The sequence below is a fragment of the Loxodonta africana genome, chromosome 4, assembly GCF_030014295.1.
Source record: "Loxodonta africana isolate mLoxAfr1 chromosome 4, mLoxAfr1.hap2, whole genome shotgun sequence".
In the NCBI taxonomy this organism is placed as follows: Eukaryota; Metazoa; Chordata; class Mammalia; order Proboscidea; family Elephantidae; genus Loxodonta; species Loxodonta africana.
Window position 1 is genome coordinate 191,108,410 of NC_087345.1, and position 14,865 is coordinate 191,123,274.

At 37.5% G+C, this 14,865-nt stretch overlaps 1 protein-coding gene across 1 annotated transcript in view; it reads right to left on the minus strand.

Annotated features, from left to right (window-relative positions):
• CCDC7 (coiled-coil domain containing 7) overlaps positions 1-14,865 on the minus strand; it is a 415,568-nt gene that overhangs the window by 223,966 nt on the left and 176,737 nt on the right. Inside the window, exons 20-21 of the mRNA XM_064285199.1 lie at positions 12,109-12,210; positions 11,094-11,177 (exon numbers count right to left, since the gene is read on the minus strand). Coding sequence (XP_064141269.1) covers positions 11,094-11,177; positions 12,109-12,210 — 186 coding nt within the window. The remainder of the gene's footprint in view (positions 1-11,093; positions 11,178-12,108; positions 12,211-14,865) is intronic.

The following is a 14,865-nucleotide window of genomic DNA, read 5'->3' on the forward strand; positions in this document are numbered from 1 at the left end:
CAGCATGCTGTTGTTGGGTAAAGTGTTCCATATATGTCTATTAGGTCTAGCTGGTATTCAGCTTTTCTATTTCCTTACTGATCTTCTTTCTGGATATTCTGTCCATTATTGAAAGTGGTGTACTGAAGTCTCTACCTATTATTGTGAAATTGTCTATTCCTCCCTTCAATTCTGTCAGTGTTTTATTTATATATTTTGGGGATCTGATGTTAGGTGCATATATATTTATAATTATTATATCGTCTTGTTGAATTGACACTTTATCATTTTTTAACGTCCTTATTTGTCTCTAATAATAGATTTTGACTGAAAGTCTATTTTGTCTGATATCAACATATCCACCCCACCTCTCTTTGGGTTACTTTTTGCATGGATTACTTTTTCCATTCTTTCACTTCAACTATTCGTCTGTGTGTCTAAGATGTTTCTCATTTAGAAACAGCATATAGTTGGACTTTGTCTTTTATCCATTCGGCCACTCTCTACTTTTTGATTGGAGCATTTAGTCTATTTACATTCATGGTAATTACCAATAAGGAAGAATTTACTTCTGCCATTTTGTTATTTGTTTTTTCATGTCCTATGCCTTCTTAGTTCCTCATTTTCTCCAGTACTGCTAACATTTGTGCCTTGTTGATTTTTTGTAATACACTATTTTTTTCTATTCTCCTTTGCTTTTGTGTGTATTTTTAGAAAGTTTCTTTGTTGTTACCACAAGGATTACATTTAACATCTTACATTTATAACAACCTGGTTTAAATTGATACCAACTTAACTTCAGTAACATACAAAAACTCTATACCTATACCTTTTTTGCCCCTTTCCCCATCATGTCCCGTAGTATAAATTTATACTTATTTTTATGCACTTGTCATTGAAAAACTTGAAGGACATAACCACTATAATTACCAAGTAAAAATATCTTAAAACTTGCCCTTATATTTCCCCATGCACTTATATTTAATGGAGATTTTCTTTTATATATACAGCTTCTAGTGACTATCAAGTCTCCTTTTTTTTTTTTCCATCTGAAAGGCTCCCTTTAGCATTTCCTGTAAGGCAGGTCTAGTGGTTATGAACTCTCTTTCGAAGAACAGTTTTGCCAGATATAATATTCTTGGTTAACAGGTCTTATCTTTCAGCACACTAAATATCTTATTCCATTCCTTCTTGCCTCCAGGGTTTCTGAGGAGAAATCAGCACTCAATCTCATTGGGGATTCTTTGTACATGACTATTTTATTTGCTTCTCTCTCTCTGCTTTCAAGATTCTCTCTTTCTCATTAGTTTTTGAGAACTTGATTATGCTGTATCTCAGTGTAGATGTCTTTGGTTTTGTCCAACTTGGAGTTTGTGGAGCTTCTTGGATTTGTATGTCCTTTGTCATATTTGGAAACTCTGGTAGTGTAGTGGTTGTGGTATGGCTGCTAACCAAAAGGTTGGCAATTCGAGTCCACTAGGCACTCCTTGGAAACTCTATGGGGCAGTTCTACCCTGTCTTATAGGGTCACCGAGTTGGAATCGACTCATCAGCAATGAGTTTGTTGTATTTGGAAAGTTTTCTGCCTTTAGTCTTTCAAATATTCTTTCTGTGCCTTTCTCTTTCTTGTCTTCTTCTGGGATTTCCATGATGCATATGTTAATTCACTCGATGGTGTCCCACACTTCCGTTAGGCCATGCTCAGCAGTCTTGAGTCTTCTCTCTTCTGCCTCTGTAATTTTAAATAACTTATCCTCTAGATTACTGATTTCTTTCTTATGCCAGCTCCTATCTATTGTTAAATCCTTCAAACCAGTTGTTTTTTGTTTTTACAATTACTGTGTCTTACAGTTCAAGTATTTCTGTTTGGTTTATTTTATAGTGTCTATCTCTTTATTTAAATTCTCATTTTGTTCATGCATCATTTTCACAATTTCCTTTATTTCTTTTTCTGGGTTTTCCTTTAGTTTTTTCAGCTTGTTTAATTTTTGTGAATTATATTTCTTGAATTTTTCGTTATTCAGGCTTCCATAAATACAGTTTCTCTTGTTCACTTGAATAGACTATCACTTATAGTTTCTTTGTGTGCCTTGGGACTTTTTGTTCAATGAGGACATTAGAATTTTACCACATGTTCCTGGCTCCATGTGACATCTTTGCTTCTTCTTAGAAGGATGCAAAGCACTGCTCAGCTAGGGAACTTCTTTCCTGGTCTGTGCCACCACACTGGTGGGATCCCTGGGGCCTTGTTTTGTTTGTGTTTGATTTGTTTTGTTTTGTTCTTTTCTGTTTTGTCTTGTTTGTTTTATTTTTCTTTTTGTGGCTTAGGAGCCACTTCCCCTGTCTGTGTAGCCTCACCAGTGGGATCTCTGGGGGCATTTCTTTCTTTTCTTTTTGTTTTTCTTTGTTCCTCAGTTTCTCATCTCTCTATACTTACCTTCTTTTCCTATCTCCTGAATACCTGGCTCTGTGGTGTGACATCTCTGCCTCTTTTAGCCAGGCTGTATATCTCAGCCAGGGAGCCACTACCCCAGTCTGAACAGCTGCACCGGTGGGATCCCTGGGGGCTTTTCTTTTTTCTTTTTCTTTTTTTGTTTTCCTCATTTTCTTGGCTTCTTGTCTCTCTACTCCAACATCAGGCTCCTTTAGCATTCTCTTTTTGTTTCTTTGTTTACTTTCTATCTCCTGTTTCTCTCTCATCTCTATCTTATTTCCCATACTCCACATATCACAGCCCCCCCCCCCCACTTTCTGCCTATCTGCACAAAGTGCTGAACATCACACCCCTGAGCATCATAGCATGGCCTACCAAAATTTGCCCTGCACTGACCTCCAACCAGCACTGTCAGCCTTAGTACATGCCACAAAACACCCATCCCAACCCCTTCCTTTCAGCTGGACCTGCCCTGCTGCACCATAGCTGAGCGACTGGCCTGCTCATTGGACAAGGAGGTGAAAAGTATCACGCCCACAAATGAGCAAACAACAAAGAAAACGAACACACAACTGGTTGGCTCAGATATAACCAAATAAAACAAACAAACAAAAAGAACAAAGCAAACAAATCTACAATCAATAAATGAAAAAAAACACTAATAATAATAACTACTCAGTGTCCCAAAGACAGCAGACAATATCAAAACGTATTTAAAAAAAAAAAAGGACAGCCTAGTTCCAGTAGGCATCCCCAAAGTAAAACAATAGATGAATTTCCAAGAGAAGAAAAGGCACTAGAACTACCTGATAGGGAATTCACATGTCTAATATTCTGAGCTATCCAAGAGTTGAAGCAAAAAGCAGACAAAAATGAGGAAAAAATAGACAAATTCATGGAAAACACAGACCAAAAAAAAAAAAGGAAGAATTCAGGAAAATAGTAAAGGAACAAAATGCCAAAATAAATTCACAATTAGAAATCATACAAAAACAACAATTAGAAAGCCAAAAGATAAAGAACAAGATTTCAGAAATGGACCGCATCATAGAAAGGCTGAAGAGCAGGTTTGAAACAATGGAAGACGGGATCAGAGAAACTGAAGACAAACACTTGGATACAACTTTGAGGAAAAATCAGCAAAAATAATGGAGAAACCTTGAGAATTATGTGGGATACAATCAAAAGCAAAATTTTGCAAGTGATCAGACTTCCAGAACAGGGGGAGAAAACAGAAAACACAGGGAGGATCACTGAAGAACTGCTGACAGAAAACTTCACTAATACCATGAAAGATTAAAAGCTGACCATTCAAGAAGCTTAATGAACCTCATACAGTATAGACCTCAAAGAAAATCACCAAGGCATACCACAATTAGACTCGCTAAAATCAAAGACAAAGAAAGAACCCTGAGCACAGGTTGAGAAAAACAAAAAGTCACATACATAGGGAAAACAAGACTAAACTCTGATTATTTAGCAGAAACCATGCAGGCAAGGAGGCAATGGAATGAAATATATAAACCCTTGAAAGAAAAAAAATTGCCAACCAAGAATAATATATCCTGCAAACCTCTCGTTTAAATATGATGGTGAAAATAGGACATTTCCAGATAAACAGAAATTAAGGGAATATGTAAAAACCAAGCCAAATTTATAAGAATTATTAAAGAGAGTCCTTCAGTTTGAGAACAAACAACATTAGACCACAGCCTGAATCTAGGGCACAAAATCATACTGGCCAGATATCAACCTAGGAAACGAACTCTCAAGGACTATCCAAAACCAAAAGAATTACAACAGGGAACCAGAGAGGTTACTCTGTAAATGACAACAACATCAGAAAAATAAAAGGGGGAATAAACGGTGTAGGTATAGAATTTTCTAAAGGCAAGGAAGGCAAGGCAATACCAAGTAATAATATACTGGTTCAAACCTATGAAGACAAGGGTAATTTTCAAGGTAACCACACAGAAAGCTAAGAAACCCACTAATCAAAATGAAGAAGAAAAACAAAGTCTCAGCAAAAACAAAATCAACAAAACCAAAAGAAATGAAAACAAATCCACAAACAAAAGGAATTCAGCACAGGAGAGTTAAGAGGAAAAAGAAAATGTCAGCACTACAAAATGACAGCAATAAACTCACACCTATCATAATTACACTGCACATAAATGACCTAAATGCACCCATAAACAGATGGAGAGTGACAGAATGTATAAAAAACTAGGATACATCAATAAATGCTGTCTAAAAGAGACACATCTTAGAAAAAAAAAGTAAATTTATTAAAAATCAAAGGATGGGAGAAAATATATCAAGCAAACAGCTACCAAAACACAGCAGGTGTCGCAATATCAAACTAAGATAAAATACACTTTAAAACAAAACCCACCACAAAAGACAAAGAAGGGCAATATAATAATGATTAAAGGGATGATCTGTCATGAAAACATAACGACAACGAACATCTACACACCCAATGACAGGGCTCCAAAATACATATAACAGACTACAACAGCACTGAAAAGAGAAACTGACAGTTCCACAATAATAGTAGGAGACTTCAACACACCACCCACAGTAAAGAGCAGAACATTTAGAAAGAAACCTAACAAAGATACAGAAGAGCTAAAGGACACAGTCATCCAACTTGACCTCATAGACATATATAGAACACTATGCCCAACAGCTGCAAAGTACAGATTCTTTTCACTGGGCATGGAACATTCTCCAGAATAGACCACATCTTAGGCCACAGAGCAGCCCTCAACAAAATCCATAAAACTGAAATAATACAAAGTATCTTCTCTGGCCACAATGCCAGCAGAGTAGAAATTAACACCAGAAAGAGCAATGAAAAAAAATCAAGTGTGTGGAAACTGAACAACACCCTACTCAAAAACTACTGAGTAATAGAAGAAATCAGAGATGGAATCAAAAAATTCCTAGAATGAAAACACATCATGCCAAAACTTCTGGGACAAAGACAGTGCTCAGAGGTCAATTTATAGGAATAGATGTACACAACAAAAAAGAAGAAAGGGACAAAATCAAAACATTAGCTACACAACTCAAACAAATAAAAAAAAGAACAGCAAAAGAAGCCCACAGCCACCAAAAGAAAGGAAATAATAAAGATCAGAGCAGAAATAAATGAAATAGAAAAACAGAAGAAAGAATCAACAAAATCAAATTTGTTTTTTTGAAAAAATCGACAAACCACTGGCCAAATTGATAAACAGAAAACACAAGAGGACACAAATAACCCAAGTAAGAAATGAAATGGGGGACATTACAACAGACCCAACTGAAATAAAAAGGATCATAACAGAATATTATGAAAAACTACACTCCAACAATTTTGAAAACCTACAGGAAATGGAAAAATTTCTAGAAACACACTACCTACCCCAACTAACACAAAATGATGTTGGAAATCTGAACAGACCCATAACAAGAGAAGAGATTGAAAAGGTAAAAGAAACAAAACAAAAAAAAACTCCCAACAAAAAAAGCCCTGGCCCAGATGGCTTCACTGGAGAATTCTACCAAACCTTCAAGAGCAGCTTACACCAGTACTACTCAAACTATTTCAGAACATAGGAAAGGAAGCAACACTTTCAAATACAGTCTGTGATACTAAAACCAGGCAAAGACACCACAAAAAAAGAAAATTACAGAGCAATATCTCTCATGAATATAGATGCAAAAATTCTAGCCAATAGAATTCAGCATCATATCAAAAATATAATACATCACAACCAAGTAGGATTCATACCAGGTATGCAAGGATGGTTCGACATTAGAAAAACAATCAACACAATGCACCACATAAATAAAAGGAAAGAAAAGAATCACATGATTATCTCAATAGATGCAGAAAAGGCATTTGACAGATCAACACCCATTCCTGATAAAAACTCACAATAAGATAGGTATAGATGGAAAATTTCTCAACATAATAAAGGGCATATATGCAAAACCAACAGCCAACATCATTCTTAATGGAGAGGGGCTGAAAACATTCCCCTTGAGAAGAGGAACAGACAAGGATGCCCTTTATCACCATTCCTATTTAACATTGTGCTGGAAGTCCTAGCTACAGCAATAAGACAGGAAACAGAAATAAAGGGCATCTAAATTGGTAATGAAGGAATAAAACTGTCCCTATTTGCAGATGATATGATACTATACATAGAAAACCCAAAAGAACTCACGAGAAAACTACCAGACCTAGCAGAAAATGCAGCAGAATAGTAGGATACAAGATAAGCATGCAAAAATCAGTTGGATGCCTATACTCCAATAAAGAGATCAGTGAAAAAGAAATCAGGAAAACACTACCATTTATAATAGTCCCTAAGAAAAAATAAAGTACTTAGGAATAAACCAAACCAGGGATGTAAAAGCCCTATACAAAGAAAACTACAAAACACTACTATAAGAAAGCAAAAGAGATCTACATAAATGGAAAAACATACCATGTACGTGGATAGGTAGACTTAGCATTGTGAAAACAATAATTCTACCTAAAGCAATTTACAAATACAATGCAACCCCAATCCAAATACCAACAACATTCTTTAAAGAGATGGAAAAATTAACCATTAACTTTACATGGAAAGAGAAGAAGCCCCAGGCAAAATAAAGCACTACTGAAGAAGAAGAAGAAAGTAGGAGGAATCAGACTACCTGACCTCACACATACTATACAGCTACGGTGGTACTGGTACACAACAAAAACATTGACCAAAAGAGCGAAATTGAGAACCCAGATGTAAATCCATCCACCTATAGTCACCTGATCTTCAACAAGGGCCCAAAGTCCATCAAATGGAGAAAACACAGTCTTCTTAACAAATGGTGCCCGCAAAACTGGATGCCCATCTGCAAAAAAATGAAACAGGACCCATACCTCACACCATACACAAAAACTAACTCAAAATGGATCAAAGACCTAAATATAAAGCCCAAAACTATAAAGTTCATAGAAGAAAAAATAGGATCAACATTCCAATATAATAAATCATTAGAGATCCTAATTAACAGGATACAAACCATAACCAACAACACACAAACTGCAGAAGATAAACTAGATAACCGGGGTTTTCTAAAAATTAAACACTTATGCTCATCAGAAGACTCCACCAAAAGAATAAAAAGAGAACCTACAGACTGGGGAAAAATTTCTGTCAGCTACAAATCAGACAAAGGCCTAATCTCCAAAATCTACATGTAAATTCAGCACCTATACAACAAAAAGACAAACAATTGCATTAAAAAATGGGCAAAGAAATGAACTGACACTCCACCAAAGAAAACATTAAAGTGGCTAACAGCCACATGAGGATATGCGTGCAGTCACTACCCATCAGGGAAATGCAAATCAAAACCACATGAGATACCATCTCACCCTGGCATTACTGGCACGAATCAAAAAAACAGAAAATAACAAATGCTGGAGAGGCTGCGGAGAGATTGGAACTCTTATGCACTGCTGGTGGGAATGCAAAATGATACAACCATTTTGGAAAACAATATGGCACTTCCTTAAAAAGCTAGGAATAGAAACACCATATGATACAGCAATCCCACTCCTAGGAATATATCCTAGAGAAATAAGGGTTGTCACACAAATAGACATATGCATACCCATGCTCACTGCAGCATTGTTCACCATAGAAAAAAGATGGGAACAACCTAGATCCCCATCAACAGATGAATGGATAAACAAACTATGGTACATACACACATTGGAGTATTGCACAACAATAAAGAACAATGATGAATTTGCAAAGCATCTCATAACATGGCAGAATCTGGAGGGCATTATGCTGAGCGAAATAAGTCAATCACAAAAGGACAAATATCGTATGAGACCACTACTATAAAAACTCATGAAGATGTTTACACACAAAAAGAAACAATCTTTGATGGGAGGGGAGGGGCGGGGATGGGAAAACACTAGATAAGACAATAGATAAGTGGTAACTTTGGTAAAGGGTAGGACAGTACACAACACTTGGAAAACCAGCATAACTTGTACAAGGCAAGGACATGGAAGGTCTATAGACACATCCAAATTCCCTGACGGACCAAATTACTGGGCTGACGGCTGTGGGCACCATGGTCTTAGGGAATATCTAGCTCAAATGGCACAACATAGTTTATAAAAAAAATGTTCTACATTCTACTTTGGTGAGTAGCATTTGGGGTCCTAAAAACCTGTGAGTGGCCATCTAAGATACTCCACTGGTCTCACCCCATAGAGACCAAGACATAGTTTATAAAGAAAATGTTCTACATTCTACTTTGGTGAGTAGCATCTGGGGTCCTAAAAACCTGTGAATGGCCATCTAAGATACTCCACTGGTCTCACCCCATAGAGACCAAGTGAGAATGAAGAAAACTAAAACACAAGGAAAAGATTAGTCCAAAGGACTAATGGATTATAACTAATGTGGCATCCACCAGACTGCGTCCAGTACAATGAGATGGTGCTCAGCTACCACCACTGACTGCTCTGACAGGGGTCACAATAGAGGGTCCTGAACAGAGCTGGAGAAAAATGTATTGTAAAACTTTAACTTACAAAAAAAAAAAAAAAGACCTGACGTACTGAACCTGACAGACACTGAAGAAACCCCAAGAGTATGGCTCCCAGGCACCCTTTTAGCTCAGTAATGAAGTCATTCTGGAGGTTCATGCTTCAGCCAAAGATCAGAGAGGCCCATAAAACAAAGAGAGACTAAAGCGGCACACCAGCCCAGGGGCAAGGACTAGAAGGCAGGAAAGAACAGGAAAGCTGGAAATAGGGAACCCAAGGTTGAGAAAGGAGAGTGTTGACGTGTCGGTTGTTAAACAATGTCATAAAACAATATGTGTACTAATTGTTTAATGAGAAGCTAGTTTGTTCTGTAAACCTTCATCTAGAGTACAATTTAAAAAAAAAATTACCAGATGTTAATTTTCTCAATCCCCCCAAAAATGAAGCATTTTCAACAGTGCAAATTACTGAAAGAATCTTAAGTTGGCATGGCCTTCAGACTTTGCCTATTGCTCCCTCTTTCTCTCTCTCTCTTTCTCTGTCTCACTCTCTCTGATACCTCCAGTTCATACTAGACCAAACTGCCAGCCTCTCAACAACTCCCAGACAGATCAGAAAACACAGACTAGTCAATTTACCTGCAGGGATGCATACCCTTCACTCTTTTGTTTCCACTCCCTCTTCTGCCCTGTGAGGGCTCCAATTCTGATCAGGTCATGATTTCAGACCTTACATGTCTCCCGAACCAATAAGAAAGCATACACTGGCTTAACTGCCCTCAGTTGGGTATAGCTCAAGGCCCTTGGTTGCTCCTCCTTCCCCAACTCTGTAATGGCTCCAATTCTGCCAGGCCAGTATTACAGTCTATCAGGCCACAAGTAGACCAGTCAGAATATACACCAGAACAGTTTGCTACCAATAGCCGTCCTATTTATTTTGTAGCCAGAGATACAGGCCCTTCCCGGTGCATAGGAGAGCTGGGTAGGACAGGTATGACGGTGCAGCTACCCTTCTGCTGCACTAGGAGGGGAAGGAGTTGGGAAACACTGAATAGCCTGTCTGGAATATCTATTAGAAATGTCTATCATATTAACCTCCGAGCCAGAGACTGGGTTCCCTCTTAGTGCCTAGGAGAGCCATGCGTCTATTAAGATTGTCAATGTGGCTTCATTGCAGCTGTCCATCTGTTGTGCCAGGAGGGGAGAGGGCAGAGACACCTTGAACAGTCTATCTGGAAGATATCCCAGAAATATCTAACCTATATACCTCAGAGCCAGGGATTGGGGCTTCTCTTAGCACAGAGGATTTGTGGTCAATTGGGGCTGTAACTACAATTCTGCTGAAGTTATCTGCTGCCTTGCCAGGACAGGGAGAGATGGAGACAGTGAGAAAGAGATTGTTTCTGCCCATTCTATCTTTATCTTGTTTTAGTTTGTGGCTCCTTGCTGTCATCCTTTTTTTTTACTTTTTCAAAGTTCTCACAAGGCTAAGTCGCACTTTTATCTATTTTCTTGGTGTTTATATGGGAGGGTTAGGATCTTAGACCTGCTCACACTGCCATCTTCTTAGAATTAGCCCCCTCCCATGCAGTATTATTGATGGTGCCCATCAATTGGGTGACAAGAAAGGCCACGAACAAGAGTATTCTCTGCTGTCTCTCCACAGGGCACCCAGGCTGCCCTTCCCCTTGGTCCCACCAATCCACATTTTTTGTTAGACTTACAAGCTGTCAGTCGGAGTGTATGCAGAAAGACACTAGCACAGGTTAGAAGTGTCCACTGGACTTTTGGACCTGTAATCTCCAAGTCAGGCGAAAGATACACACTGTTTGAGAGATAATTGTTGGCCTAGTATTGGGCATTAGTGGATACTGAGTGCATGAACTATGGCCATGAAATAGCCTCACCACCAGAAATTCCAACCAAAAGGTATCAATACTTTTGCTTTCATTCACCAGTTATCTTAGCGTATTCACACTTTAGGTCAAAGCATAAAATTTCTATAAAATGTAGTTTAAAAACATATTCATGAGTCAAAGAAAAAATATTTTCTGAGGAGTTTAATGTAAAATTATTCAAAGCTAGCAGTAATTATTATATTCACTACAGCATTTTTTCCCTCAGGGAGTTCTTTGTTTCTTTACTTGCATTTGGGTTTTTGATACTGAATCTTGATCCTCAAGCAAAATATTTTCATCTGATTTATCATCCTGAGCTATATAAAGAGATGCATTTGGACCACTAAACAGAAAATCAGTCCTACTGTTAAATCTCTAGATTTTCAAATTTATAACAAGTACACAGCAGCATTTCCTCTAATTTTTATAAAGTTACAAGAAAATTACTATGTGCTATCCCACTCCCACTGTTGTTTATCTACTGTGAAAAATGAGAAGACTGTTAATGAGCGTGTGTTGAAGATGGCTCATTATTTTATAACTATTCCTAGGCATCAAATTTGTTTTTATTAATCTTTAGTTTTTACAGGTTATTTATACTTTAGATTAATACATATTTATATAGCCAAATATTAAAATGAATATGTATGCTGAAGGTTATTTATTACAGCATTATTCATAACTGCAAAACATTGGAAACCATCTAAATATTCAAGCATAGGAAACTTCTTGAATAAACTAGGGTATAATAAATTATGATACAGTTAAATTATTATATACAATATAGTACAAACAGCTGTAAAAGTAATGAAAAATATCTCAATAAACTGACATGCAGTGATTTCCAGAAGACAACGTTAAGTGAAAAAAAAAAACTGAACAAGAAGATATATAGAATAGTATCACTTGGGTAAGAAAGATGGGAAATAACAAAATATAGAGCGAGGAAGAGAAATATATACTTACTTTAAAAAACAAAACACAGAAATGTAGTTGGTTATCCACAAGAGGAGAAGCGGAGAACCGGGGGAATCAGAGAAGAGGGATGTAGGAGGGAATAATATTTCTCTATGTATTTTTTTGCATATTACTTTCGGAAGTAGGTTAATGTTTTACATATTTCAAAAGTAAAATTAAAACAATAAGGATAAGAAGCTGAACTAAAACTTAAAGCAAATTTAAACAAATTAAACTAGTGAAGGAAAAAAAAAGCACTAAATCAATTAACTCACGAATATAGTAACTTACCTATGCCCTCAATTTTGGGCAAGAGTGTGAGTAATAGAACTGCAAAGAAATCATGAAACTTTTTTAATAGGTTTGTTTTTGTAATGGTAGGAGTAAGAAATTCTGAAACATAACAAAAGCATTATAGTAAGAAGAAAATTAGTAAATATGTTGACTTTTGTCATGGATTGAATTATGTCCCCCCAAAAATGTGTGTATCAACTTGGTTAGGCCATGATTCCCAGTATTCTGTGGTTGTCTTCCATTTTGTGATTTTAATTTTATATTAAAGAGGATTAGGGTGGAATTGTAACACCACCCTTACCCAGGTCACATTCCTGATCCAACGTAAAGGAAGTTTCCCTGGAGTGTGGCCTGCACCACATTTTATCTCTCAAGAGATAAAAAGGAAAGGGAAGCGAGCAGATTTGAGGACCTCATACTACCAAGAAAGCAGTGCTGGGAGCAGAGTGTGTCCTTTGGACCTGAGGTTCCTGCACTGAGGTGCTCCCAGACTAAGGGAAGACTGATGCATCGCAAAGACCTTCCTCCAGAGCTGACAGAAAGAGAAAGCCTTACCTGGAGCTGGCATCCTGAATTCAGACTTCTAGCCTACTGGACTGTGAGAGAATAAACTTCTCTTTATTAACGCCATCCATCTGTGGTATTTCTGCTATAGCAGTACTAGATGACTAAGACAATGTTGTTCAAAGACAGAATCACTCTGTGGAAGAAAGGATGTACACATATGAAATGGAGGAAGGCAAGAGGGAGCCATGTTGGGATGGACTGAAATTGAAGTTGTCAGTGAAAACTCATGATTTCTAAAGTATGTCTATGCACATATTTGTGAATGTATATTGCATATGTTCTGTCAGTTTGTCATACACTAGGGGTTTGTGTCTTGCTGTGATGCTGGAAGCTATGCCACCAGTATTCAAATACCAGCAGAGACACACATGCATGGTCGACAGGTTTCAGCTGAGCTTCCAGACTAAAACGGACTAGGAAAAATGACCTAGTGGTCTACTTCTGAAAAGAATTAGCCAGTGAAAACCTTAGAACAGAAGCAGAACATTGTTAGATATAGTGCTAGAAGACAAGTGCCTCAGGTTAGAAGGCACTCAAAATATGACTGGGAAAGAGCTGCCTCCTCACAGTAGAGTCGACATTAATGACATGGATGAAGTCAAGCTTTCAGGACCTTGATTTCCTGATGTGGCACAACTCAAAATGAGAAGAAATAGCTGCAAACATCCACTAATAATCAGAAGGTGGAAAGTATGAAGTATGAAGCTAGGAAAATTGGTAATCATCAAAGATGAAATGGAATGCATAAACATCAATATCCTAGGCATCAGTGAGCTGAAATGGACTGGTATTGGGCATTTTGAATTGGACAATCACATGGTCTACTATGCCAGGAATGACAACTTGAAGAGGAACAACATTGCATTCATCGTCAAAAAGAACTTCTCAAGATCTATCTTGAAGTACAACACCGTCAGTGATAGGATAATATCCATATGCCTACAAGGAAGATCAGTTAATACGACTATTATCATATTTATGCACCAACCACTAAGATAGAGAAATTGAAGATTTTTTACCAACTTCTGCAGTCTGAAATTGGTCGAACATGCAATCAGGATGGATTCATAATTACTGGTGATTTGAATGCGAAAGTTGGAAACAAAGTAGGAGAATAGGTAGCTGGAAAATATGGCCTTGGTGGTATACATGATGTCGGAGATCGCATGGTAGAATTTTGCAAGACCAATGACTTCTTCATTGCAAATACCTTTTTTGAACAACATGAACGGCGACTATACAAGTGGACCTCGCCGGATGGAATACACAGGAATCAAATGGACTACATCTGAGGAAAGACCTGATGGAAAATCTCAATATCATCAGTCAAAACAAGGCCAGGGTCAACTGTGGAACAATCAGTTGCTCACATGCAAGTTCAAGTTGAAGCTGAAGAAAATTAGAATAAGTCCATAAAAGCCAAGGTACAACCTCGAGTATATCCCACCTGAATTTAGAGACCATCTCAAGAACAGATTTGATGCGTTGAAACACTAATGACCAAAGGCCATACAAGTTGTGGAGTGACATCAAGGACAACATACATGAAGAAATCAAGAGGTCATTAAAAAGACAGGAATGAAAGAAAAAAAAACAAAATGGATGTCAGAAGAGACTCTGAAACTTGCTCTTGAACGTCAAGTAGCTAAAGCAAACTGGAAAAATGATGAAGTAAAAGAGCAAAACAGAAATTTCAAACGGTGGCTCGAGAAGACAAAGTAAAGTTTTATAATGATATGTGCAAAGACCTGGTGTTAGAACACTGAAAGGGAAGAACAAGCTGAAAGAACTGAAGAAAAAATTCAAGCTTTGAGTTGAAATATTGGAGGATTCTACAATATTAAACGAAGATGGAAGGAATACACAGAGTCACTGTATCAAAAAGAACTGGATGACATTCAACCATTTCAGGAGGTAGCATATGATCAGGAACTGATGGTACTGAAGGAATAAGTTCAAGCAGCACTGAAGGCATTGGCAAAGAAAACAAGGCTCCAGGAATTGATGGAATACCAATCGAGATGTTTCAACAAATGGATGTAGCGCTGGAAGTGCTCACTCATCTATGCCAAGAAATTTGGAAGACAGCTACCTGGTCAACCGACTGGAGGAGATCCATATTTATGCCTCTTTCCAAGAAAGGTAATCCAACAGAATGTGGAAATTATCAAACAATATCATTAATAC